Source organism: Myotis myotis, unplaced genomic scaffold, assembly GCF_014108235.1.
Source record: "Myotis myotis isolate mMyoMyo1 unplaced genomic scaffold, mMyoMyo1.p scaffold_m19_p_21, whole genome shotgun sequence".
NCBI classification, from domain to species: Eukaryota; Metazoa; Chordata; class Mammalia; order Chiroptera; family Vespertilionidae; genus Myotis; species Myotis myotis.
This window is the reverse complement of record NW_023416326.1, coordinates 538,770-564,491: the sequence shown is the minus strand read 5'-3', so window position 1 is coordinate 564,491 and position 25,722 is coordinate 538,770. Positions and strand designations below refer to the sequence as shown.

Here is a 25,722-nt window from a genome sequence, read left to right as displayed (position 1 = left end):
GCGCCAGGAGCAGCCGGAGCAGCCGCGCGCACGCACCGCACCAAGTCTATGGGCCCCGGGAGCCGCTGAGCGCCCTCAGCCCTCCGCCGCCCCGCGCGCCTCCCGCCCGCACCTCGCGCCTCCCGCCTCCCGCCTCCCGCACGCCCGGCCCGGCCCGGCCCGCGCCCCCGCCGCCGCCATGAACCACTCGCCGCTCAAGACCGCGCTGGCCTACGAGTGCTTCCCCAACCAGGACCACTCGACGCTGGCGCTGCCCTCGGACCAGAAGATGAAGACGGGCACGTCGGGCAAGCAGCGCGTGCAGGAGCAGGTGATGATGACGGTCCGGCGGCAGAAGTCCAAGTCCTCGCAGTCGTCCACGCTGACCCACTCCAACCGAGGTACCGGCTCGTGCGCGCGCGCGCGCGGGGAAGGGGAAGGAGGGGGGGAGTGCGTGCGCCCCTGGCAGGAGGCCGTGACGGCGCGCACGGCCCCGGGGGCGCAGGGGGACCAGGGAGTGTGGCTGAGGCCGGGGCTAAGCCGGGTGCAAACCCAGAGCTCCCCGACCTGTCCCGACGACGGGGCGGTGGGGGGGGCGGGGAGCAGCGGCCCCCTCCTTCCGGGCCCCCGACGGCTTTCTCCCCCCCTCCCCCCGCAACCCTGCTCCTTTCCTGCCTCTGCTCCCCCAGGGGCTGCGGCCGCTGGGTTCTTCCTCACCGGGGGGCCCCCCATCCTTTTTGGGCGGCGCAGGAACGGGGCAACCAGCGCCCAGGCGGGTGGGATCCGGTCCAGGCGGGGCAGCGCGTGGATTCCAGGGAGCCAGGGTGTCGCCAGAACCGAATGGGGGACAGGAGAGGCGCTGCGGGGCGGGGACAGGTTCTTGTTGCCGCAACAGCAGTTCAGCGGGCACCCCCGCCCCCCACTGTGCTCCCTGGGGGCGGGGGGCCAGGCAGATCTGGGGACCAGAAGCGGGTCTGGGGACACCCTCTTCCCCTGGGAGCCAACGGGAACCCCCGTTTCCCACGATTCTCCCTACTGCCCTCAGCTCGGCTCATGGTGAAGAGGAGGGACCCAGGTTGGCAATTGGGGGTCCCCCTGGGCCCCTGGCTGAGCCCTCATGGGGGCGCGTGTCTGCTCAATCTGGGTGCTCGTTTGACCAGGCAGCCCTCCCCACCCCCAAAGTGCCCAGACTGGGTGAGGGGGAGAGGATAGGGGCCCCCGAAACTCAAGGAGGGAGATACAGTATCTGACGGGAGGGAAATACAGTATCTGAAGGCGCTTGTGGAGAAACTTCAGGCCAAATGCGTTCATACAAAGAATCACACACCAGTTCGTGAGCCTTTGGTTTTTTTAGTAAAAATTGAGTCCAATGGGAATAAAGACGAAAGACTGCAAACCAGGATGTGAGGACGGGGTCCAGGCCTCACGGGAGAGAGGGGGCTGGTGAACAAGGGCCGGGGGAGGGAAGAGACTACAACCCCTTCCCCCAGGTCACTGTCCACCGCTGGCTTCTGTCCTCTCTCACTGTCCTGTTGGAGGGAGAGAAGTGGCTGGCTGAGGGCCCCCCAGGACCCCAGATCCTCAGCCCCGGGCTGGGCCCCTGGCCCTTCTCCTGCGACCTCCACTCAAGGTCACGCGACCTCCAGATCCTCTGTCTCCTCCTTTAGTGGGTGCCCCGCTAGCTGCTCACTCGAAGGTTTGGGGTAACAAAGGCCCCATTTCTGGCCTCGGCCCAGTCACAGCTGCGGCCAATCTACTCCGGTCCCTGCACCTGTCCCCCTTCCCCTCTGGCCTCAGCTCCGGGCTCGCAGCCCCAAAAAACCCTCAAGGCAGCCCTGGTGCCCAAACCCTCCCCTTCCCACCATCACGGGGTCCCCCAGAGGCCTTCGGCCAGGGAGGGCTGACCCTGGTGGCTCATGGGTACCTCTCTATACACGGGGCTCCCGGGCCTGCCCCTGCAGGTGTGTCCCGGGCCCCCACCTGCGGCCAGGTTCCCACAGGGGCCAGGCCCAGGCTGCATCGGCACTGGCATCGGCTTCGGGGCTGGGAGAGGCGGTGAGGTCAGCCGAGCTGGTGCATCTGGTTGAGCGGCTTTGTTTCATCAGCTCCCTGTCTGCCCCGTCAGCTCCACCCCAGCCTCCCCTGCTCATCCCAGGCCGCTGGCTTCTCTCCCTCTTCCTCGAGCTCCTTTATATCCCGGGCACCCGCTCTGGTGCCTGGGAGGGGGGCTTGGCAGCTGTGAAGGGCCACACTCCCCCCAGGACATGTCCCAGGTCCCGCTGGACAGACTGGGACCCTGATTCTGTGTGATCCATGAGATTCTCCGGCCTGTGGGGCCCATCAGGGATCTCCTAGTGAAGAATTCGGGGGCCCCCCGCTCCTGGCACCCGGGAAGCATCTCAAGGGAACCCACAGTTCTCTCTGTCTTGTCCCTGGAGGGGAGCGCTGGGGAAGGAGCCTGGGCCCAAGGGCCTGTCCGTCAGGGCCTCCCAGAAACTCACCCCCGAGCCGCAGTGGGGGGGAGGGTCTAGGGCCTGGAGACCCCCCGGAAGGAGGCTGCTCAGAGCCTGTCAGCCTAGGGGGCTCTTCCCCTGAACTGGCCCAGAGTGTGGGGGACAGGGGATGTGGTGCCCGCAGGGATCTCGGCCGGAGCCCTGGCCTGCAGAGATGGGCTCTCCCTGCAGGGGTGCTGACCAGGGGCTGGTGGGGGGTTAAGGAGACACTGTCCACACAGGGGTTTTTGGTGGCTTTTGAAGCTTCCCCAGATCCCATCTGACCCGACCCCAAGCCCCGCTGCTGCTCCCCGGGGAGATGGGGGGGCCCTCACCCCGTAGCGCCATTCACCAGGCGTGTCTCCTGCTGCTGGGACAGCTGGGACTTTTACCTTCAGCCTCGGGCCTCCCTTCTCCCACCTCCAATGGCAGACCCGTCCCTCTCCCTGGGCAGATGGGGGTGGGGCGCAGACTGGGGGTGCCGTCTCCCTGTCCCTCACAGGGCACAGGGACTTGAGGCCTCCTGGGGGTAGGCTCGGGCTAGGCCCCCACTCCCCCAGGCCCAGGGGGGCCCCTCCCGGACCCCAGACCGTGCCCAGACATCCCGTGTGGGGCCGTGTTTTCGGGACCGAGGCTGGGGCGGGGGCTGGTAAGAGGCCCAGTTGTGCCTTAGCTTGCTCGGCGGCGAACCACTAATTAAACTTCAAATGAACCAATTTTGGCTTCTTTACCGCGAATCTTGGCTCGAAGCGGAGTTTGAACCAGAATTTCCGCCGGCCTGTCGCAACGCATGCAGCAACGCGGGCGTTCCAGGGGCTCACACGGCAACCGCCGCGGCCCTGGTTCGGCTCATTGGCGGAGAGTTTTTTATAAACACACACACACACACACACAATTCTCTCCGCACCCACAAAACTGTGAATCCCCACCCGCAGTCGTCCTAACTGTGCAACCTGGGACCCACTCCTGGGATGGGGCACGGCACCCAGAAGGTGTGTGACGGCCTCATGTGGCCTTATCTGTAGGTACATCACACGCACATGCACACACACGCATGCACATACACACACGCATGCACATGCACACACACACATGCACACGCACACATGGCATGTACAGGAGCCACGCTCCAAGGAGCCCTGGAGCCGCTGGGCAGTGGGCAGTGGGCAGTGGGCAGTGGGCAGTGGGCAGGGACTCTGCCACGGGGTTTGCCGTGCCCAGAGCTGGGCGGGGTCACCTCGGGGAGGTGCAGCGTTTGAAACGCGGGGAGAGCGCTGGGCTGGGAAGGAGAGAGACAGGGAGACGGCGCAGGTGGGGTGGGTGTGCCGCCTGGGGAGCTGGGGGTGAAGGATGAGTCACCTCGGCAGAAGCCCGCCTGTCCCCATGGGAGGACGAATCCATGTGCCCTAGCGAGGCAGGCAGCCGACGCACCCTGCAAGCTTCTGCAGGTGAGAAGGCCTGGCGGCTCCCAGGGTGCAGGGCTGGGCCTCCCCAGGGGCCGGTTTCCGATTGGCTGGGGCCAGGTGCAGGGTGTGGGCACAGCAGCTGATGCACTAGGGAGGCACCGCCCCCTGAGACACTTGCTGTTGGACCTGGGGTTCCGGGGGGCGAGGCCACCTGGGGATGGTGCACAGGTCCGGGGACAGCCAGGTTCCCCGAGGAGCGCCACCCTTTGCCAGGGGCGTGTCCACCCATCTGGAGAGACAGTGGGATGGGGAGGGTCACCTGGAAGGCGGGGTGACTCCCTGGCCACCCCTGGACCAGGAACCCCACCTCAAGGAGGCGACCGCGGCTCTAGAGCTGCGCTCAGCTGCTCTCTCTCTTCCTGGTTTCCCTGACCAGCCAGCAGGGGGCCTGGGGGCCTTCCCTGGGAGGGCTGGGCAGGGGCACCACCCTCACCATGCCCCGTACAGAGAAGACCATCGGCCCCGGGTGACGGGATCGGGGTGAGGTAGTCAAGGAGGGCTTCATGGAGGTGGTGAGCTCTAGAGAAGCTGGGGACCAGGCGGAGGGGTGAGAGCGGTCGCACCCGCCCCCTTAGTCTCATGGAGAAGCCCCATGTCCTGGCTGTTGAACTAACTTCGAGGCTAATACTTACCAGCCAGACCCCCCAATCCCCGCCCCTCCCCCCAGGCTCAGGAAGGGGAAAAGTCGCTTTCTGTTGTGCGAGCAGCTCTCGTGTGAACAGAGCTCGCCTCCCGCCTGCGCCCTCTGACCCCAAGGCCCACCGCCAGGCGTGAGCCCAGGTGCGCACGGCTCTGGCCTCCTCCCTCCCTCACAGCCTTGGGCCAGCGTGATGGCAGCCCCGTTCCCGCAGGGAAGGCGAGCCAAGCATCTACGGCGGGAGTCAGGTGTCTCCCCCCAAATCCATTTTTTAATATATTTTTATTGATTTCAGAGAGGAAGAGAGAGGGAGAGAGAAACACCAGTGATGAGAATCATGGATCGGCTGCCTCCTGCACGCCCCCCACTGGTTGGGGATGGGCATGTGCCCTGACCCTGAATCGAACCGTGACCTCTTGGTTCCTAGGTCGACCCTCAACGGCAGAGTCACGCCAGCTGGGCTGACCCCCAAATTCAGGAGCCCTGGGCCTTGGCCCGACCAGAAGTGAGAGTTACATGCCCACCCCTGTCACCCCTGGACAGGGGGGCTGGCATTCCAGGGCTGGCCTTGTCCCCCCCACTCGCACCCCCGCCTCCACGGCAGAGAACGCCCACCAGCCACAGGAGAACGCGAGAGGGAGGCGGCAGGCGCTGCTGCGAGGGAGGGATGCTCCCCGATGACCGAGGGGTGGTGACCTCACCGCTGACAGGTCTGTCTGGAGACGGGCGGAGGCCGTGGGAGCCTGCGCTCCCCGCGGGAGGCCTCCTGGGGCCCCGGGACTGTCTGTCACCACCCAGAGTTTCCATCTGGGAGCCGTTGGCTGACCCACGCCTGCCCTTTGGCGAGAACTGCCTGTGCGTAGGCAACAGCCAGGTGCACCGGGCCTGCCAAGCCGGGCAGGGAGTCAGGTGCGTGGACGGAGGGAGGCGATGGGACGGGCCGTGCGCCTGGCCCCCTGGCCGCCTGGCCGCAGCCCCTCCCAGGCCCCTCCTGACAGAGGCCTCCTTTATAGGGGGGGAGGGGCAGATTCTGGAGAAAGGGGGGCAGCAAGCCACCCCCACTCAGCAAGGAGCTCGCCGTGAGTCGGGGCCCCCAGGACGAGCCTGTGGACTCGGGGACAGGCGGCCCGGGGAGCCCGAGGCCAGCGGCCAGGAGGCTGTGGGTCGCGTAGGTGAGGGTGCCTCTTCCTTGTGCTGAACCCTGACCCTGGAGAGGAGAAGCCGGCGTCCCTGGAGGCCAGCGGGCACGTGTCACTGTAATCACCCCCTCGGGCCCCAGAGCCCTGTGGGCCTTGGGGTGCACAGAGGGCACCCCTTTTTATGGAGGAGGAAGCTGAGGCTCATTGCCCAAAGGCCGGAGCCCAACCAATGTGAAGGCCTCCCGGCTCCCGGGGCCGCGAATGGCCAATGGATCGGCTGTGATCGGGGAACGGGGTCAGGGGTCAGTGTCCTGGCCTCTGAGGTCGGGCGGGGGGCAGGAGGGCAGATGGCATTGCACAGAGGAGGTGGCACCAGGCAGGGACACTTGACACCTTTTTTAAAAATTTTTGTTTATTGATCTCAGAGAGGAAGGGAGGAGGAAAGAGAGAGAGAAACATCCATGATGAGAGAGGATCATGGATTGGCTGCCTCCTGCATGCCCCCCACTGGGGATCGAGCCCACAACCCGGGCCTGTGCCCTGACCAGGAATCAAACCCTGACCTCCTGGTTCATAGGTCGACGCTGAACCACTGAGCCACACTGGCCGGGCTACCTGCCACCCTCTAAGGCTGCTCCCCCTACTCTCACTCATGGTGCAATCCCCCCTCACCTCCCCAAGGCTTGGGAGTCTGAGTGGGGGTGGCAGGTGGGGTTGGGGCTCACGTACTGAGCCTCCAGCAAGCCCCGCCCCCTAGACAGAGCCTCGAGGCTGCTGCCAGCCAACCCCTGAGGAAGACGGGGGGCCACCCCCCTAGGAGGCTCTCAGAGGCCCCTGAGACCATCACTGGACTAGACGGGGGCCCAGTCTTGCTCTGGATGTCGGGGTCACGGGCGCCCCTCGCACGGCAGCGTTGGGAGCGGGACTCTGGGCGGGGTGCGACTTGGGCCCAGACGGCAGAGCGGGCAGAGGTGGCCGTGGTCAGTCAGGACAGGCCTCCTGGGGGAGGACACCTTGAACTTGGCTCTGAACTGGTGAGGCCGACGGTGGAGGCCGAGGAGAAACAGCAGACAAGGCATGGGAGCGGGGTCCCGGCCTGTCGCTGTGAGCCTGTCTCAAGGACCGTAGGGGCTGTCCTTCAGGCCCCCCCGGCCCCTGCCATCTGGTGAAGGGGCGAGGAGAGAAGGGGACCCCCCAGGAACCCCAACCCCACGCTGCTCCGCGATGCAAAGCCATCTGTCGCTAATGACACCGTCGCCCGAGAAGCCTGTCATTGTGGGGCTCGGGGCTCACAAAACAGTAATTAATCCTCACCCCCTTCTCTGGCCAGGGATGCAGGAAGGGGCGGGAGGTCCCCCGTGGGGCCAGGCGGAGGGCGGAGCCAGCGTCCTGCCCCCAGGTGGACTCCAACCTGCAGAGGCTGCTCTGCGGCCCTGACCTTGAGCTCCGGCCGGCATGTCCCTCTCCCGCGGGTCCTCCCCGAGCCAGAGGCTCATCCTTCTGGGACGCGGGGTCCTGATCCCCTGGAATGGGACGGCGCTGCTCCAGGGCCCCCCGGGACAGTTGTTGGCCTGTAGGTGTCAGCCGACGCCACCGGAGAGCCCCAGGGGCCCCAGGAGTGGGTCGCCCGAGACTCTCTGTCCCAGCTGCTGTCTGCAGGCCCTGGAGGGGGAGGAAGAGGAGGAGGAGGAGGAGGGGGAGGAGGGGGACAGCACAGGCCCCTCTGGTCCCTGCCTCTCACGCAAGGTTCAGACCTGGCCCCCTCGAGGGGCATCTGGCCCTGGATGGAGGCGATGCCCGACAAGGAGGGTGGGGAGGAGCCTGGCCAGCCACACGATCCTAACCCCTGCCTTCCCTCAGGTTCCATGTATGACGGCCTGGCTGACAATTACAACTACGGCACCGCCAACCGAAGCTACTACTCCAAGCTGCAGGCGGGCAGCGGCTCATGGGGCTACCCGGTAAGGAGCTCAGGGGCGCCGAGTGTCTGCGGGGGGGGGGGGGGTCTAGGGTGCAGGAAACCGCACGGATGCAGAGGGGGGACCCCCAGCTCTGAGCAGGGCCCTTGACGCATCTCCTATCTGGGCTGAGGGGATGTTTCTGAGTGCAATTCTTCAAAAGCATCAAGAAAATATCTTTATTTTTTAAAATCCTCACCCACGGATATTTTTCCATTGGTTTTTGTCAGAGTGGAAGGGAAGGAGGGAGGGAAGGAGGGAGGGAGAGAGAGAAACGTGGATGTGAGAGAGACACAGGGATGGGCTGCCTCCTGCACAGACCCCCAACCGGGGCTGGGGATCGAACCTGCAACCCAGGTACATGCCCTTGACCGGGAATCGAACCCGTGACCACTTCGGTACAGAGGCCGGCGCTCTGACCACCGAGCCACACCAGCCACGGCCGCAGGGGGCTCTTCATCCCCCCCTTGTCTGGGCTCCTTGGATATTTCTGAATGTCTCCAAGGAGAAACCTTCTTTAAAAGCGTCTGCCAAAGGTCACTTTTTCGAGTCCGCTTGGCAGCGTCTGATTGGGTCGCACGGCGGATGTGAGCTCTCTGGGGTCCGCTTGTGGTTGGAGCGAGACCTAAGGTTTTGTTGTTGCTCAGTTGACGCGGGTAGAGATGATTGAGACCCTGTCCCCCCAGCCCCTTGCCGTCTTCCCAGGTGACCCCCAGGACGTCTCCCGGCCCCATTTCTATGGCTTCCGTTGATGTCGATTTCAACAAGTCTGTACTGTTGTTGGAAAACTCCTTTTCGAGGTCCTCGAAGCATCGTGCGGGCGGGAGTGGAGGCTGATTTCCGTGGGGGCCTGGGCCCCGTCTGCGAGGGGCTCGTGGCTCAGTGACGTCACCCCCTGGTTGCCGGGTCCTGGGCAGGAGAGACGGCGGGGGTGGGGGTGTTTATGAGCCAGGAGTCCTCTTGTCAGCGTGATCCTTCCTTCCGAGCTTCTCGTTGGGGCTCATTTAGGAGGCCTGGTGTTTGGTGTGTGTTTGTTTGTTTGTTTTTGCTGAGGGACTGAAGGGAACACAACCAGGATCTGCTGCAAACCCAGGTCCCTCCGTCCCTTTTTTCTGATTCTTAATGTCAGTTGATACCCTGGGCGCAGCGTGAGTCCAGGGGACAGACCCTAAGGGGGCGGCGGGGCAGGCCCAGGTGTGAATCCAGAGCTTTGACACAGAGCGGCGACCAGCCAGACAGGTGGGGTCGGCGAGAGCCAGGAGGGCGGGGCGCTGGGTGGGACCCGCAGGCAGGCGAGGGGAACAATCTCTCGGATGCTGACGATGCAGGTGGTACCGGGAGGCTCGGCCCTGCTGGGAGACTCCAGATAAACCGCCCGACGCCTCTGGGTGCTGCCCTCCCATCTGGGAAAGGGGGGCGGGGCCACCGGGGAGCCAACGTCACTCACAGGTTGATACATTGTTGCAGCAGCGCTGCGTGTAGCCGACTTGGTTACAAGCAGGAAACTTTGTAACCAGGCGCCGTGGGCATCGCCCTTGGCCCACCGTGAGCATTGGCTCCAGCTCAGCGGCTCCCAATGCACCCCCCCTTCCCCCCGTGTTCTGACCACCAGGGAAAATCCCTTCTCTTTCCCGCACCCCAAGGCCCACCCTCCTGCCCCTCCCTCCTGGCAGGGCCTCAGACATGACTCACGCCAGGGCACCTGCCGGGGCACGTCCTGTCTCCTCTCAGCTCTGCGGAGGCTCTGGGAACGGCAGGGAGCTGCGTGCACACGGGGCTTTGGCCAGGGAGGGCCGAGGAGGAGGAGGAAACGGAATCATGCCTATTGGAGCCAGGCCCGCCGGCAGATGAGCGAGGGCTGGGCAAGGGGGGGCGGGGGGAGCAGCAGGGAGAAGGAGAGCAGGGGGAAAGGTAACAGAGGTTGGGGCCCAGCGGGTCCCCTGCCTGGGGACCTCCCGGCCGAGATCGGACACACACAGGAGCCGTGGGACCCCCCTCCCACGCCTCAGTGGGAGGGAGAGAGGCAGGCCTCCCTCCCCTTCTCTTTGCAGAGAGCCAGTGTGGCCCCATCCAGCAACCACCTGACTTAGCACCATCCCGCCCCCACCGGCTGACCCCCTCCCGGCTCACCCCCCTCAGCTCCGAACGCCCTTGCCAGATGTGCCAGTGGCTCCTCGGGCCACGCCTGGCGGGCCTCTGCCTGCTCCGGGGGCCCAGGGGAGGAAATTGAGGGGCCACAGCTCCCTCCTCCCCCTACACCCCCCCCCCCCCCCGCAGGCCTGGCTCCGGCTCCCAGAGCGAGCGAGGGAACGGTGGGTGTGTGTGCCAACTCCGTGTCCCCGTGCCAGCCGTGACTCACTGCCACCCGCCCCGGGAGATAGGAGGGTCCCAGGGGGGCCCCAGGCGCTCCCCCAACAAGAACAGACGGCATCGCACTTGCCGAGGGACAGGACGTGCCTGAGAGCGAGGAGTCGGGAGCTGCAGGGACGGGCCGAGCCCAGGCCCCGCACCCACCCCACCCACCCACCCCCACCCCCACCCAGAAAGCACAGCCGGCTCCCAGCCTGTCCTCACAGACACCTGGCTGAGCCCGGGACACTCCCTGTATTTAAACTGTGGCAGAAGCCAGCGGCAGGCGCCTCTGTCTGGGGTGCCCCCCAGGGATGAGCCCCCTCCGTAAGCTCCTGCCCATCGGGGTGGTCGGCCTCCGGGGCAGAAGCGCCTGCTGCCCAGGGCCCGGCTGCGTGGGAGGGGCTCCCGTTCGTGCTGATTTCCCGCGTCTCAGAGGCCTGAGGTCCCTCCTCCAGGCCGAGGGGTGGGTGAGGCCTGGGCTCAGACCAGCTCCTGGCGGTCCTGACATCCCATAGCCTGTGTTCTTGCTCAGAGAAGTCGGAGAATACAGCCCCAGCCGGTGTGGCTCAGTGGGTAGAGCGTCAGCCTGCAGACCGAAGGGTCCCGGGTTCGATTCCGGTCCAGGGCACGTACCTGGGTTGCAGGCTCCTCCCCGGCCTGGGCCCTGGTCGGGGCGCGTGCAGGAGGCCACCCATCAATGTGTTTCTCTCACATCGATGTTTCTCTCTGTCTCTCCCTCTCTCTTCCACTCTCCCTAAAAATCAATGGGAAAATATCCTGGGGTGAGGATTCACAGATAACAAAATAGGAAACAAATGGTGGTGGGACCAGATGACCCCCGAGCCTTGCCCCGCCCCAGCTCAGCGCCAGGCCCACCCTGCTCCTGGCCACAGGGGAGTCTGCCCAGGAGGAGACAGGGACCGGCACCCCCACACCCCACCCCTCACCCCACCCCCAACGCCAAAGTCCCACCTTTGGTGACTCAGGCCGTGGCTCCCACGCTCCCTCCCTCTGCTGAGCCAGCAGGCTCCCTGCCCCCCTCCCCCCCAACCCCAGCGCCCAGCCCTGGGCCTCGAGTGCCCCCTCCCAGCAGCCTTTGCTGAGAAAGGGCCTGTGCTGTCCAGACCCCTGGCGAGGGTGGGGCAGAGCTGCCTGCCACCTGCCCGGTCCCCCTGCCACCGCTGACTGCCCAGCCCTGACCCCAATCCCAGGAGGGTCCACGAGGCGCTGAGGGGGTCAGCGGACAGTAGATCCCGCCCCCGGGCGCTCCCAGGCCAGACCCCCCTCTCGCGAGAGCCCTCCCCGGGCCTGAGGGGCACGAGGCCGCCTGGCACTGCGTGGCACCCTGTGCAGGGCTCCCTGGGAAGGGTGATGGAGGTGGCCTGCCGGGCGCTGCTGGGTGTGCCGGCCGGGAGGAGCAGGGCGCGCCCCGGAGAGCCGGTCGGGCCGGCCTCACCTGGCTGGTTTCACACGGGCTCATGGCCGGGACCAAGGCCTTTTCATCCCGGCCGGCCCAGCACGTCCCTGGCTCCCAAGGGGCCGGGCAGCTTCGGCCTGGTCAGCCACGGCCCCCCAGCTGCTGCCGCCCGGGCAAGGGCACGGGAGGCTCATGGACCCCGACAGCTGGCCCCAGGCTGGGCCCCCCACCGCCTGGCTTGTCCCCAGAGAGAACACCCCACCCCACCCCAGCAGCTCCTGGAGCAGCCCGAAGCACCTTGGTGCCTACAGTGGCCCTGGGCACCCCGTGCCAACCCCCAGCCGAGTCTCCACCTGGCACAGATGCCCTCACATCGATGTTTCTCTCTGTCTTTCCCTCTCTCTCCCACACTCTCTAAATTCAGTGGGAGAACATCCTCGGGAAGGAAGGAAGGAATGCAGGCTGGGAGCGGAGGGCGGCAGGATGGGGGGCCGTCTGAGCAGAAGCGGGGCTCCTGGGCCGGGGGCTGGGAGGGGCGCGGCCAGGCATGTGTGGTGTCCGCGGCAGAGACACTGCGGGCTCCCGGGCAGACTCCGGCTAGTGACGCTTAGTCTGAGGGAGGTCAAGGTTGGCTCCCCCCGGCAGGCGCCAGGCCTGCAGACAGGGCAGGGCTGCGGAGGCCCCGGATCTGGGCCTGGGCCGTGGAGACCCATGAGCCGGGCTCAGCCTGGGCACGGGAGTGGAAAGGGGGCGTCGGAAGATCCCCAGATGGGGGGACACGAGAAGCCGCCCCTTCCCTCCCGCCCGGGGGGTCCCTGTCCCGGCCGATGGCCTCGGGTGCTGATTGGGGGCCTCAGACGGGAGGGCAGGGGGGCTGTGCTCAGCCCTGTGAGGCCCCGGGCTGACGCGAGCCCTGCTTGGCTTCGGTCTGGTCACCCCGTAGAACTGTCCCCTCACCCACAAAACAGTGGGGGTGGGGGGAGCTCTGGGAGGGAAAGGAAAGGAGGGAAAGGAAGCCAGGCTGGCCAATGTGGCTCAGTGGCTGAGCATCGACCTATGAGCCAGGAGGTCAGGGTTCCATTCTCCATCAGGGCACGTGCCCGGGTTGTGGGCTCGATCCCCCGGGGGGGGGGGGGGCATGCAGGAGGCGGCCGATCCATGATCCTCTCTCATCACTGACGTTTCTGTGTCTGTCTCCCTCTCCCTTCCTCTCTGACATCAATAACATTATATGTTTTTTAAAAAGAAAGAAAGAAGGAAAAGGAAGAGAGACGTGGGCTGGGGAGCTCCCGGGGGGGGGGGGGAGGTAAGGGCGGGAGGAGGGCGGAAGCTGGGTGAGCCCCAGCGCCCCGTCATTAGCAGAAAAGGGGGCAGCACGGGGCCTGGGGCGGGAGAGACCCTGGGCTCCCCCTTGGAGGGCAGGCAAGGTGTCGCCTCCCCAAGAGCCCCATGGTCTCCCGAGGGGGGGGGGGGGCGGGAGGTACACCTCCCAGGCGCCCCCTGCTGTCCAGCCCAGTCCTCTCTGTGATGGAGGGGTCGGCTGCACCCCCAGGAAGTCAGGTTCTTGCCTTTGGAATGTTCTATGACCATCGCAGCTGCGGCTGGAGGCTCCCAGGGAGGCCGGAGAGACCCAGACAAGGGGGTGTGTATTCAGAAGAGGCTTGGCCAGCAGATCGCTATCTGTGTGTGTGTGTGGGGGGGGGTGCCTGGGAGCCAGCTCTCCTATCTGCTGGGCCAGGTGTGCATTCCCGCCGATGGGAATGGAGGGGGCATCCTCGTCGTCGCGGTGACTGGGAGGCACTCCTGGCCTTCGGGGCCCCGGGGCTGCCAGGCTCCGGTCCCTGCACAGAGGAGGATTGTCCTCCCGGGATGCCAGCCGCGCCCACGCCGTTCCTCCGGGTGCCAGCTGGCTGGACCACGTGCCTCTACTTTTATGCAACTACGAGGCCTTACCTGTGGCCCTGGGGGGAAGCCCCCAGTGCGGACCCCTCGCCCGGGCTGTCCTGGCATCCGGGTTCACCCCCCTCTTGTGCCCACCTGGCAGCCCCTCTGGGGGGGCGGGGCTTTGGCTGTCAAACCTTCAGCCGGGTCCTGGGGGCGGCCGGCCTGTCCCCATTGTGGGCGTCAGCGGGACACGGATGTGCACCGCCCTACGTGCTCCACGGACATTCGCTCGCTGGGTCCTCCGGGGGCACAGCGATTGTCCCACCAGCTTTACAGACGGGGAAACTGAGGCTCCTGGGTGTCAGTGACTGGCTGGAGGCTGCCCACCGGGCCAGGGGCCCAGAAAGTGCGGCTCCAGAGCCTCCCCACTGCCCGTGTCTCGGCCCAGTGAGCCCGAGGGCTGTGCCTGGAGCCCGCGGTGCCGGTGCCATGTGACTCAGATAGAAAAGGGAGAACGGCCTGGCCAGCGTGGCTCGGGGGTTGAGGGCCGACCTATGAACCAGGAGGTCACGGTTCGATTCCCGGGTTTCGGGCTCCGTCACCAGTAGGGGGCGGGCAGGAGGCAGTTGATTGATGTTTCTCTCCCTCTCTCCCCCTTCCTCTCTGAAATCATTAAAAATTATGTTTTTAAGAGAGAGAGAGGGGGTGGGGGGGAAGGAGAGCAGTCACAGGTGCTAGCTGGGACACAGGCCGTCTGTACAGGGAGGGCTGGGCCACCCCAGACAGTACCGCCCACCTGCCCCAGGCACAGGGGAGCTGGGTGGGGTTCCCAGAAATGGGCGAGGCTGCTGGAATGTGGCTGGTGGGAGGCTGGGAGTGCAGTCCACAGGTATCCCCCCGGCCCCCTGGGGACCCACCAGGACCCCTCCCCATGGCCTGGCTGCCCCTGCTCCTCCCCAGCCGGGGAAGCTGAGGCCCAGAGCCCCTTTGTGAGGCTCCCCCCGCGGGGTCCCAGGGGCGCTGGGTCTGCACCAGGATGAGCGCCTGGGCCCTCGTCAGGTGACAGATGACGGCGGGCGTGTCCTGTGGGGAGAACAAGGCGCTCCTGTCCCTTTTCCATCTAAGGCTGGGGCTTGGGAGTCACTGGCTTTCCCTGGGAGAGTGGGGGCGAGGGGGCGGGGCCTAACTGCATACTTGGCACGTTATCCTCAAGGTGTGCAGTCCGGCCATCTGGCGCTCACCACGCTGCCCCCTCCCCAGCCCCCTGCCCCCTGCCCGTCCCTGCTCACTTCCCTCCCAACCCCCGCACCCCAGCTCCCCCAGGGCAGGAGGGTTGGACCCAGTGTGGGGAGAAGCCCGCCCCTGCCCGGGCGCACAGCTGGGTGCGTGGGTGGCGTTGGCGAGCGCCATGGCCCAGGCCCAGATGGCGGTGGCACCGTGGGCTCCAGGCACATCCCGCAGGCTCCAGGGCTGAGACCTGGGCAGTGGGGGAGAGGGGAGGTCTCTGGACCAGTGGGCAGCCTGGGCGTGTGTCCTGACGGGGAATCAAACCCCGACCTCCTGGTTCAGAGGTCGGCGCTCAACCGCTGAGCCACCCCGGCCGGACTGGAGTCTGCTCTTTAAAATGATGGTCACCGCCTCTAAACTGGTTTCATCACCCATAATGGGCGGCAGCCTCGAGTCTGAGAAATAATATGTCGGACGCCGGGTCAGGCTCCTGGGCCTCACACCTTGTGGGGCTCCGTGAGCATCGCTTGGGGCCGGGGGACCCTGCCCTGAGCCGCCCCCCTCTCTCGGCCAGCTCTACAATGGGACCCTCAAGCGGGAAGCCGACAACCGGCGCTTCAGCTCCTACAGCCAGATGGAGAACTGGGGCCGCCACTACCCCCGGGGCGCCTGCCACACGGGCGCGGGCAGCGACATCTGCTTCCTGCAGAAGATCAAGGCCAGCCGCAGCGAGCCCGACCTCTACTGCGACCCGCGGGGCACCCTGCGCAAGGGCACGCTGGGCGCCAAGGGCCACAAGACGGCCCAGAGCCGCTACAGCTTCTACAGCACCTGCAGCGGCCAGAAGCCCGCCAAGAAGTGCCCGGTGCGCCCGCCCTCCTGCGCCTCCAAGCAGGACCCGGTGTGCGTCCCGCCCATCTCCTGCAACAAGGACATGTCCTTCGGCCACTCGCGGGCCAGCTCCAAGTGAGTGCGGCTGGGCGGGGGCGGGGCCTGGGCGGGGGGCGGGGCCTGTGCCAGAGAGGGGGCGGGGCCTGTGCCAGAGAGGAGAGGGATGGAGATGGGGATGGGGCCTTGGCGGGGGGCGGGGCCTGGGCTGGGGGCGGGGCCTGTGCCAGAGAGGAGCAGATGGGGGGATGGGGTGGGGACTTCGCTGGGGCTGTGAGGGGCGTGGTCTGAGCTGGTGAGGGTGGTGTCTGGGTGGTGGGCGGGGCTTTGGTGGGGCGTGGTCTGCGCTGGGAAGGGAAGGGGCTAGGGTGGGACAGGATGGTGGTCATCCCCTGGCCCCTCAGGGATGCTCACGGAGCCTTCCCCAGGGTGAGCCTTCTCCCTCCCCTGGAGGAGCTGTTGCACAGAGGTGTCCCCAGGTGGGCTTGTCCCCAGGTCGGCCTTGTCCCCAGGTGGGCTTGTCCCCAGCTGGGCCTTGTCCCCAGGTGGGCCTTGTCCCCAGGTGGGCTTGTCCCCAGGTGGGCTTGTCCTCAGGTGGGCCTTGTCCCCAGGTGGGCCTTGTCCCCAGGTGGGCTTGTCCCCAGGTGGGCCTTGTCCCCAGGTGGGCTTGTCCCCAGCTGGGCCTTGTCCCCAGGTGGGCCTTGTCCCCAGGTGGGGTTGTCCCCAGGTGGGCTTGTCCCCAGGTGGGCCTTGTCCCCAGGTGGGGCTTGTCCCCAGCTGGGCCTTGCCCTCGCTCTCTCCAGGGCAGGTGTAGCTGTGCCAGCTTGGGTGTGCAAAGATGACATCCCAACCCCTGCCCCAGGGCCCCTGTAACCCACCCCCGCGGCCACTCCCCACAGGATCTGCAGTGAGGACATCGAGTGCAGCGGGCTGACCATCCCCAAGGCCGTGCAGTACCTGTGCTCCCAGGATGAGAAGTACCAGGCCATCGGGGCCTACTACATCCAGCACACCTGCTTCCAGGATGAGTCGGCCAAGCAGCAGGTACCTGGCTGCACACCATGGGCCCCCCCCCCCCCCGCCCCAGCCCCACTCCCACCGTTGGTCTGGGCAGGGCCTGGCTGGCATCCGTCTGAGCCTGCATTTACAGATGGGGGGCGGGGGGCATGGTCAGCTCCCTCCCACTCTGCCCAGCTGCCTGGGGCGAGCAGTGTGCTTGGCATTGCCCAAGGTCAGAGCTTGGGCAACTTGACCTTCTGCGCAGAGCAAAGCCCTTGGGTTGCATGGACCTTTCCCATCTGGTCTTCACCACCGAACCCCAGGGGAGGAAATGGGGCTCAGGCAGGAGGGGGCTCCCCTGAGTGTGTCTGCCAGGAGGTGGGGGCGTCAGGATCTGAGTCCCCGTCTTTTTTTTTTTTAATATATTTTTATTGATTTCAGAGAGGAAGGGAGAGGGAGAGAGAGATAGAAACACCAATGACGAGAGAGAACCATGGATCGGCTGCCTCCCGCACGCCCCCCACTAAGGATCAAGCCTGCAACCCGGGCCTGTGCCCTGACCGGGAATCGAACCCTGACCTCCTGGTTCCTAGGTCGATGCTCAACCCCTGAGCCACACCGGCTGGGCTCAGTCCCCGTCTTGGCTCCTGGTCTGGCCCGTTCCCATTGGGCCGCACCGCGCGTTCACGGGGGCTGGCGTGAAGGTCTCCGAAGGGAAGGTAGGGCCTGTGGTCTGAGCCGCCTCCCTGTCCCCCAGGTCTATCAGCTGAGCGGCATCAGCAAGCTGGTGGACCTCCTCCGCAGCCCCAACCAGAACGTGCAGCAGGCCGCGGCCGGGGCCCTGCGCAACCTGGTGTTCCGGAGCGCCACCAACAAGCTGGAGACCCGCAGGCAGGGCGGGATCCGGGAGGCCGTCAGCCTCCTGAGGACCACCCGGAGCACGGAGATCCAGAAACAGCTGACGGGTAGGCAGCCCGGCCACGGGGGTGGAGGGCAGGGCGGCTGGGCGGGTCGTCCCCCTGGGCGGGGCCACCCACAGGTGCAGGCTGCTGTCCTGGGCACCCTTGGCACCAGCTGTGGCCAGGCTCCTGGGGGCCAGATGGTGACCCTGGGCATGGTGCATGCTCGCGGGGGTCCAGGCCTTCGGAGGATCATGGGCAAGGGGTGGAAGGTCGCTGCCCAGGCAGGACCCCCCTCCAGCAGACCTGGGGGTTTCTAGGCGACAGGGTCAGGGGCCAATAGGTCTCCAACATCTCATCTCCCCCGTGTCCAAAAATACGTGCTGACACGGAGGGCCGGGCCCAGAAACCCGTCACTACGCAGCCTCGATTGGACGGGGAATGTGAGACCGTGTGGGACAGGGATGCGTCTTCCTGGAATGATTCTCGGGTAGAAAACAGAGACCAGTGGGAGACTCTGAGTGTTATGATTCCGATTGAAAACCACCCATCAATGGTTTTTCTTGTTGTTGTTTTAAACATTTTTATTGATTTCTGAGAGGAAGGGAGACGGAGCCAGAGAGAGAAACATCAATGATGAGAGAGAATCATCACTCGACTGCCTCCTGCACGCCCCCACACTGGGGACTGAGTCAGCAACTCGGGCCTGTGCCCCGACCGGGAATCGAACCCTGAGCTCCCGGCTCATAGGTCGACGCTCAACCACGGAGCCACGCCGGCCGGCTGATCCGTGGGTTTGGATCACCGTCCCTGTGCGTTAATTTTGAGCTACACAGAAAGCTCGGGAAACTATGGGACCAGAGATTCGATCGACCAGGTCTAGCTGCACGGGACAGTCCAGTAGGCTCGTTGGCCAGAACGGGCTGAGGGGGCCCCCCTGAGCCGGCATGTGACGGGGCCACTGTCCCCACCCCCAGGGCTGCTCTGGAACCTGTCCTCCACGGACGAGCTGAAGGAGGAGCTGATCTCGGACGCCCTGCCCGTGCTGGCCGACCGCGTCATCATCCCCTTCTCCGGCTGGGGCGATGGCAACAGCAACCTGTCCCGGGAGCTGGTGGACCCTGAGGTCTTCTTCAACGCCACCGGCTGCCTGAGGTGAGAGCAGAGGGCGTCTGCCCGCCCACCTGGGGCCCTGGGGTCCAGCCGCACACCCTGCTCCCCTCCCTCCCCCAGGCAGCTCCAGCTCAGCCAAGACTCACTGGGCCAGGGCACAGCCGCACCACCCCTGGCCCCGGGTGCCTCCCCACCTCCCCACTTTCCTCGCGTTCTCTGAGGGACCCCGGCCGACAAGGGCAGGCATCTCAGAGCGGGAACACTGGGTCTGCCCATCCAAACGGGCCCTCCCTCCTCGGCCCCTGGAAAAATGCGTCTCTTGTCCCATCTTGAAGAGCCTTCTTTTAGACAAAAGTCTATCCCGGCTGCTCATGAGTCACCTCCGGGCTGCGGGCAAAAACCCTCCCCGACGTTCATCATTGGCATGAAGTTGGCGCTTCTTGGCCTCCGTGGGGTGTGGCGAGGCCCCTCGGGGCGCTGGGGGGCGGGGCCTCACTTCCCCACAGCTTTAGGAGCTGGGAGTGGGTGCCAGGCGGGGCGGGCGGGCGTGGTGGAGCGGATTCCTTAAGGGGGTCACACCTGCTCCCAGGGGGTTGTCTCCCCCAAGCCCTGGGGGCCCTCACAGGCTGGGGTGCCGTTGGCAAGGGGCTCTGGGTCTCAGCTCCCCCCGGCCCCCCAGCCAGCCGCCTGGGAGCAGAGGCTAGAGATGAAAGACCAGGCCCAGGCTGCGGGGAGGGACCTCTGGCTCCCTCCCCAGATGAGCACCGGCCCCCCAGCGCCCCCAGAAAGAGACGGGCAGGCAGGCAGGGCTCCACCCAGCCCCTGGTCCACCGGTGCCCGGGGCCACAAGAGCCACGGACACGCAGGACCGTCGGGCTGGTGGACTCCGTGGGCGGACAGAGAGGTGGAAAGGGCCTCGCCGCCAGAGCCGGCCCCTCGGCTTCTCCTTCCCCCCTCCCTCCTCCCTCCGCTCCCCTGTCCTCTCTGGGCGCCCCCGACCAAGCCTCCTGCAGGCGCCCACCACCCCCTCTCCGTCCCTCAGGAACCTCAGCTCGGCCGACGCGGGCCGGCAGACCATGCGCAACTACGCGGGGCTCATCGACGCCCTCATGGCCTACGTCCAGAACTGCGTGGCCGCCAGCCGCTGCGACGACAAGGTGAGGGCTCAGCCCCGGGGGCACCACCATCAGAAGGGACAGCAGGGCCTGCGGACAGAACCTGTGCTGGGCTGCTCAGCCTGGTCCCAGTGGGCATCTTGCTTTTTTATCTATCTATCTATTTATCTATCTATCATCTAACTATCTAAATACCTATCTATCTATCTATCTATCTATCTATATCTATACCTATCTGTCTACCTACCTATCTATCTATATTTTTTTTATTGATTTCAAAGAGGAAGGGAGAGAGAGAGAGAGAGAGAGAGAGAAACATCCATGATGACAGAGAATCATGGATCGGCTGCCTCCTGCACGCCCCCTACTGGTTGGGGATGGGGCCCACAACCCAGGCGTGTGCCCTGACCGGGAAACAAACCAGTGACCTCCTGGTTCATGGATTGACCGGGCTCAGTGGCTTTTGAACCTACAGATGCCAGGACAGCTCCCGTACCCTTCTGACCCCGGGCACGTTGGCCAGAGCAGGAGACACACGCCTCTGTCTGCTGCCCTACTAGGTGCTGGGCCCCTGGACAGGCACCTCCCACGTGCAACCTTCCCATTAGCCCAGAGCAGGTGACTTCAGCCCCATTTTACAGCCGGGGAGACTGAGGCTCCCAGAGCCAGTCTGAGCAGCCAGAAGGGGAGACAGGCAGCAACCCCCTTGGGCCTCGAGCCCGGGCAGCACCCACCGCGGCTCAGGCCCACGCTCTCTCACCCCCAGTCCGTGGAGAACTGCATGTGTGTCCTCCACAACCTCTCGTACCGCCTGGACGCCGAGGTGCCCACCCGCTACCGCCAGCTGGAGTACAACGCCCGCAACGCCTACACCGAGAAGTCCTCCACCGGCTGCTTCAGCAACAAGAGCGACAAGATGATGGTGAGGGGCCCGGGCCTCTCCCGCCACCCCACCTCCACCCCCAGGCCCGGCCTCCCGCCCTCTCTGCCCACGGGAGCCTGCCACCCTCCGGGAGCTGGGCAGGGGGCATCCGACCCCTGCCAGTCTCACAGTGTCCCCATCATCCCCCTTAGCGCTGAGATTCGGGGTGACCAGGGTGCTAACCCCTCTCTGGCCTGGTCCCCGTTGCCTGAGTGTCTCTGGGTTCCCCAGAAGCAGAAGGTGCTGGGTCCTGAGGGCAGGTTTATTCCACGGGGCAGGACTGTGGGCCCGAGCCCCGGCCACCCGCCTCTGGGGCAGGAAGCAGCGTGGCTCGAGCCCCCACAGCCGCCACCGCGCTGCCAGGCTGGGCCAAAGGCTGGTCCCCTCCCGAGAGACGGGGCGCCTTCTCTCCTCGGACCTGACCCCGCGGCCCACGGCAGGGCCCTCACTGTTGTTACATTTTTTAAATTGATTTCAGAGAGGAAGGGAGAGGGAGAGGGAGAGAGAGAAGCATCCATGATGAGAGAGCATCATGGATCGGCTGCCTCCTGCACGCCCCACACTGGGGCTCGAGCCCGCAACCCGGGCCTGTGCCCCGACCGGGAATCGAACCCCGACCTCCTGGTTCATAGGTCGATGCTCAACCACTGAGCCACACCAGCCGGGCCTCCCTCACTCTTTCTCGTGGCCCCAGTGAGGGAAGGGGCCCTGCGTGGGCGCCAGGGCGGGAACCAGGCCCTGAGGCAGGGGGAGCAGGGTGGGGGGGCAGCTTGGGTTCCGTCCCTGCAGAGGCGCCTGCTGACCTGCCCTTGGTCCCCAGAACAACAACTACGACTGCCCCCTCCCCGAGGAGGAGACCAACCCCAAGGGCAGCAGCTGGCTGTACCACTCGGATGCCATCCGCACCTACCTGAACCTCATGGGCAAGAGCAAGAAGGACGCCACCCTGGAGGCCTGTGCGGGGGCCCTGCAGAACCTGACGGCCAGCAAGGGGCTGGTGAGGAGGCCCCCGCCCCCCCTGCCCCCCGGCCTCAGCCCCCTGCAGGCTGCTCCCTGCCTCTCCCCCCCCCCGCCCCCCATCCTGAGTCCCGTGCAGGAGAGGAAGGGCCAGGCCTCTCCTTGGGGTCCCCCACCCCCTCCTCCTCAGCCCTGGGGCCCCGGGAGCTCAGGCCGGGCCTCACTGGGTCCTCTGTTCAGATGTCCAGCGGCATGAGCCAGCTGATCGGCCTCAAGGAGAAAGGGCTGCCGCAGATCGCGCGCCTGCTGCAGTCGGGCAACTCGGACGTGGTGCGCTCCGGCGCCTCCCTGCTGAGCAACATGTCCCGCCACCCGGCGCTGCACCGAGCCATGGGTGAGCACCCGGCCCAGGCCCCCCCCACAGCCAGGCCCCCCCCGCCAGGCCCCCCCACAGCCAGGCCGCCCCCCCCGACAGCCAGGCCCCCCCCACAGCCCAGGACCCCGCACAGCCCAGGACCCCGCACAGCCCAGGCCCCCCCCCACAGCCAGGCCCCCCCCACAGCCAGGACCCCCCCCACAGCCCAGGACCCCGCACAGCCAGGCCCCCCCAGCCAGGCCGCCCCCCCCCCGACAGCCAGGCCCCCCCACAGCCAGGCCGTCCCCCCACAGCCAGGGCCCCCCCCCACAGCCAGGCCGCCCCCCACAGCCAGGGCCCCCCACAGCCAGGCCCCCCCCGACAGCCAGGCCGCCCCCCGCCCCCCACTCTCCTGGGCCACTGGAAGGTCACCTTCTACCCGCCTCCCGGGGCGAGCCTCCAGGAGGGACGCTTGGAGGTGGGAAGGAAGGGGCCGGTCACCTGGGGTGGACAGCAGGTGTGGGAGGCCCCACCCGGGTCCCCAGCCCCCCTCTCCCTTAGTCCCCTGACCACCTCCCCGCCTGCCCCCCTTCTCTCCAGGGAACCAAGTGTTCCCCGAGGTGACCCGGCTGCTGACCAGCCACACGGGCAACACCAGCAACTCAGAAGACATCCTGTCCTCGGCCTGCTACACCGTGCGGAACCTGATGGCTTCGCAGCCGCACGTGGCCAAGCAGTTCTTCTCCAGCAGCATGATCAACAACATCGTCAACCTGTGTCGCAGCAGGTGCGCAGGGGCCGCCGCCCCCCACCCCTCCCCCTGCCCCGCCCCGCCCCCCAGCCTTCCCGAGCTCAGGGTCCAGCAGCCGGGCCCCAGGGCAGCGCCTTCTCGGCCGGGGCCACCCGGGGACACTGTGTCCTCAGAGGGTCAGGCCAGCAGGAGGCAGGGGCTGGGCGGGAGCCTTCTTCATTTTTTTTTTCCCCCAAATATATTTTTATTGATTTCCGAGAGGAATGAGAGAGAATCATGGATCGGCTGCCTCCTGCACGCCCCCGACTGGGGTCGAGCCCGCCATCCGGGCCTGTGCCCCTGACCTGACGGGAATCGAACCGTGACCTCCTGGTTCACAGGTGGACGCTCCACCGCTGAGCCACGCCGGCCGGGCTGTGCGGGAGCTTTATTCTCTCCCCTCCCAGCACAAGGGCCGGGGTGGGGACCCGAACGGAGGGCCCTGGGGAGAACCGTGGGGGCAGCTCCAGGGGCAGGGGCGGGGGGTGGAGTGACAGCCGGATGCCGAGTGCAGCTCCTCTCTGGTGCTCCCCGGGGTGGGTCCCCCGTGTCTCCGAGACCCGGAGGTGAGGGTGGGAGGGAGGGGGCTGACCGCGTGTCCCCCGGAGCCTCGCCCACAACGCACTTCCCGCCTGCGCAGCGCCTCCCCCAAGGCTGCCGAGGCCGCTCGGCTGCTCCTGTCTGACATGTGGTCCAGCAAGGAACTGCAGAACATCCTCCGACAGGTAAGGCCGCCCCCCTGCGGGCCGGGCGCCCCGGAAGCCCTGGGTCCGATGGCTGATGTCCCAGTGACCTCAGGTCACCGCTGGCCAGGCTGGTGGGTGGGGAGGAAGTGGTGGCCAAGGGTGCACCTGCCACCGCAGTTTGGCTCGGAAAGAAGGGAGACGGAGGGTGTGGAATGACGCCTGTGTGACGACCGGGTCCGGCATCTCTGCAGAGACCAAGGGAGGGGGCGGAGCAGGGCGGGGAGGGGGTGTCTGGGGGGGCGGTGAGACGGGAGGATGGGGTCTCAGAGGCCCGAGAGCCTCCGGATGGGGCGGGAGAGGAGGCGGGCGAGCAGGCCTGCGGGGGCGCGGACGCGGGACCCACACGTTGCTGTCCCCCCTCTGCAGCAAGGCTTCGACAGGAACATGCTGGGAGCCTTAGGCGGGGCCAACAGCCTCCGGAACTTCACCTCCCGGTTCTGAGAGGGGCTGCCCGAGCAGGCTTGGCTTGCAGGTGAGGCTCAGCCCTGCCCCCGGGTCAGGGGGGCCCTGGGACCCCTGTGGCCTTGGCCAGTCTCAGGGCAAGGGGCCGGCCCCGAGCTCCCCGAGCATCCTCACCGGGGTGCCCCTGCCCTCACCGGGGTGCCCCTGCCCTCATGGGGGTGCCCCTGCCCTCACCGGGATGCCCCTGTCCTCATGGGGGTGCCCCTGCCCTCATGGGGTGCCCCTGCCCTCACTGGGATGCCCCTGCCCTCACCAGGGTGCCCCTGCCCTCACCGGGGTGCTCCTGCCTCATGGGGGTGCCCCTGCCCTCATGGGGGTGCCCCTGCCCTCACCGGGGTGCCCCTGCCCTTACCGGGGTGCCCCTGCCCTCACCGGGGTGCCCCTGCCCTCACCGGGGTGCCCCTGCCCTCACCGCCTGCCACGACCTCCTCCCTTTGCAGAAATGACACGACCCCACGGAGACCTCGGCCTGGCCGGAGGGTTGTTCTGCCCACCTGTGCAGTATTCGGAAAAGTTCAAGCAACCGAGAGCAAAACCTGAAAACTGTGGAAGATGGAGAGATTTTTAGATTCTTTTTTTTCCCCTTGGCAATGGGGGCTGGGGAGGGTGGGGGGGGGTGCCTTTCTTGAGTTAAGAGCTTTTTCCCATGTCCATACTTCCTTTGCTGAGAAATGGTATATATATATATGTATAACGTAAGTGTGTGTGCACGCGTGTGTGTGCATGGGTGCACGTGTGTGTGGGTGCGTGCACGTGTGTGTGTGTGTGTTGTGTGTGTGTGTGTGAGCCTATGGGCTTGGCCGTGAACCACAGGTGCTAGGCAGCTGTCGATGCAGCTCAAAGGCGGAGGAGGCTCTCCTGTGTCTTACCCTGTGCTTTGTGGGTGCCCCCGGGCTCCCCCCCAGGGCCCTGCAGGGGGACCGTCCCCCAGGGGCAGCCCTTCCCCCTCTGGAGGCAGCTTGGCAGGAAGGAGGGGGGCTGGGTGTTGAGGCCCGTGGGTCTCATGGGTCAGTCTGGGTGCCTGACAAGGCCACCGACCCGCAGAGCCACACCTGGTTCGCCCTGTGGGGTCCCTCCTAGGGGAGTGGGGCTCAGGGAGGGGGGATCCCGTGTCTGTGGGCTCAGCCTGTGAGTGTCATCCTAGTCTCCAGGGGCAGGCAAGGCACCAGCTGCTGGAGGAAGACGGAAACGCGGGGCTGGGAGCCACGGGCTGGCCAGGGAGTGACCGGCTGTTTGCCCTTCATCTGCCCTGTGGGGAGGGGCCGGACAGGGGCCATTTCAAACTCCCGGGAGGTGCCTGGGAGACTCAAGTGAGGGCGGGTGTGGGGTTTGGGACACACGGAGGAACGGCAAAATAGACCAGCAACGGGACTGTCCCATCAGGCCGCTGGCAAGCCCACGCCTTGGCCAGAGCCCCCCCGCCCCCATCTCCCAGCCGGCCGGCCTGACTCCACCCGAATGAGACAGAAGAGACCCCTCCGGGGGTCCGGCACCCCAAGACCCCACTTCAGGTGCATTTCAGATGGGAAACCGCAGGGCCTCCTGGGAAGAGCTGGCTGGACACAGGCCTCCGTGTGCTGTGGCCCGAGCGGACCTCAGGGGCCAGGGGGCCAGGGGCCCAGGTGTTCCTGCCCCAGCCCCCGCCTTGCTGGCCCCCTGTGGGGCCTCAGGCAGAAAGTCCCTGTGGCCCATGTCCTTCTCTGGGCCCTAGCCCGCGGAGCCTGGCGCGGAGGTGGGACGGCTGGGGTGGCAGCAGCCAGGCTGTGGGAGGGGCCGGGGGTGCTGGGAGCTGTCTGGCGCCCCGTCCCCTGCTCCGTGTTGGTGTGAGAGCTCCGTGCTGGCCTGGCCGGGCCCCGTTCGCCTGTGTGATACGCTATGTATTTGCTTTTTTGAAATCAATAAATTGCTGGCATTTCTGTGACCTT

At 66.4% G+C, this 25,722-nt stretch overlaps 1 protein-coding gene across 2 annotated transcripts; it reads left to right on the top strand.

Moving 5' to 3' along the window:
• On the top strand, positions 1-25,722 carry PKP1 (plakophilin 1). 2 transcript variants are annotated; one of them, XM_036354523.1, is made up of 14 exons: positions 1-380; positions 7,574-7,674; positions 15,126-15,517; positions 16,339-16,483; positions 17,196-17,403; positions 18,315-18,492; positions 19,493-19,607; positions 20,332-20,487; positions 21,308-21,484; positions 21,685-21,838; positions 22,400-22,586; positions 23,230-23,314; positions 23,702-23,807; positions 24,238-25,718. In XM_036354523.1, exons 1-13 carry the CDS (start codon positions 179-181, stop codon positions 23,774-23,776), a joined length of 2,175 nt encoding a protein of 724 aa, XP_036210416.1. In that variant the 5' UTR covers positions 1-178; the 3' UTR covers positions 23,777-23,807; positions 24,238-25,718. The 2 variants fall into 2 exon arrangements, with proteins under 2 accessions (XP_036210416.1, XP_036210417.1); XM_036354524.1 differs by lacking the exon at positions 1-380 and adding an exon at positions 3,856-3,919 and having other exon boundaries at positions 24,238-25,722.

Excerpts from the sequence above, each read along its gene's own strand:
- PKP1 (XM_036354523.1), top strand. The coding sequence starts at position 179 with ATGAACCACTCGCCGCTCAAGACCGCGCTGGCCTACGAGTGCTTCCCC. Across the intron at positions 15,518-16,338 it reads CACTCGCGGGCCAGCTCCAA|GATCTGCAGTGAGGACATCG; the intron begins GTGAGTGCGGCT and ends CACTCCCCACAG. Across the intron at positions 20,488-21,307 it reads ACAAGAGCGACAAGATGATG|AACAACAACTACGACTGCCC; the intron begins GTGAGGGGCCCG and ends CTTGGTCCCCAG.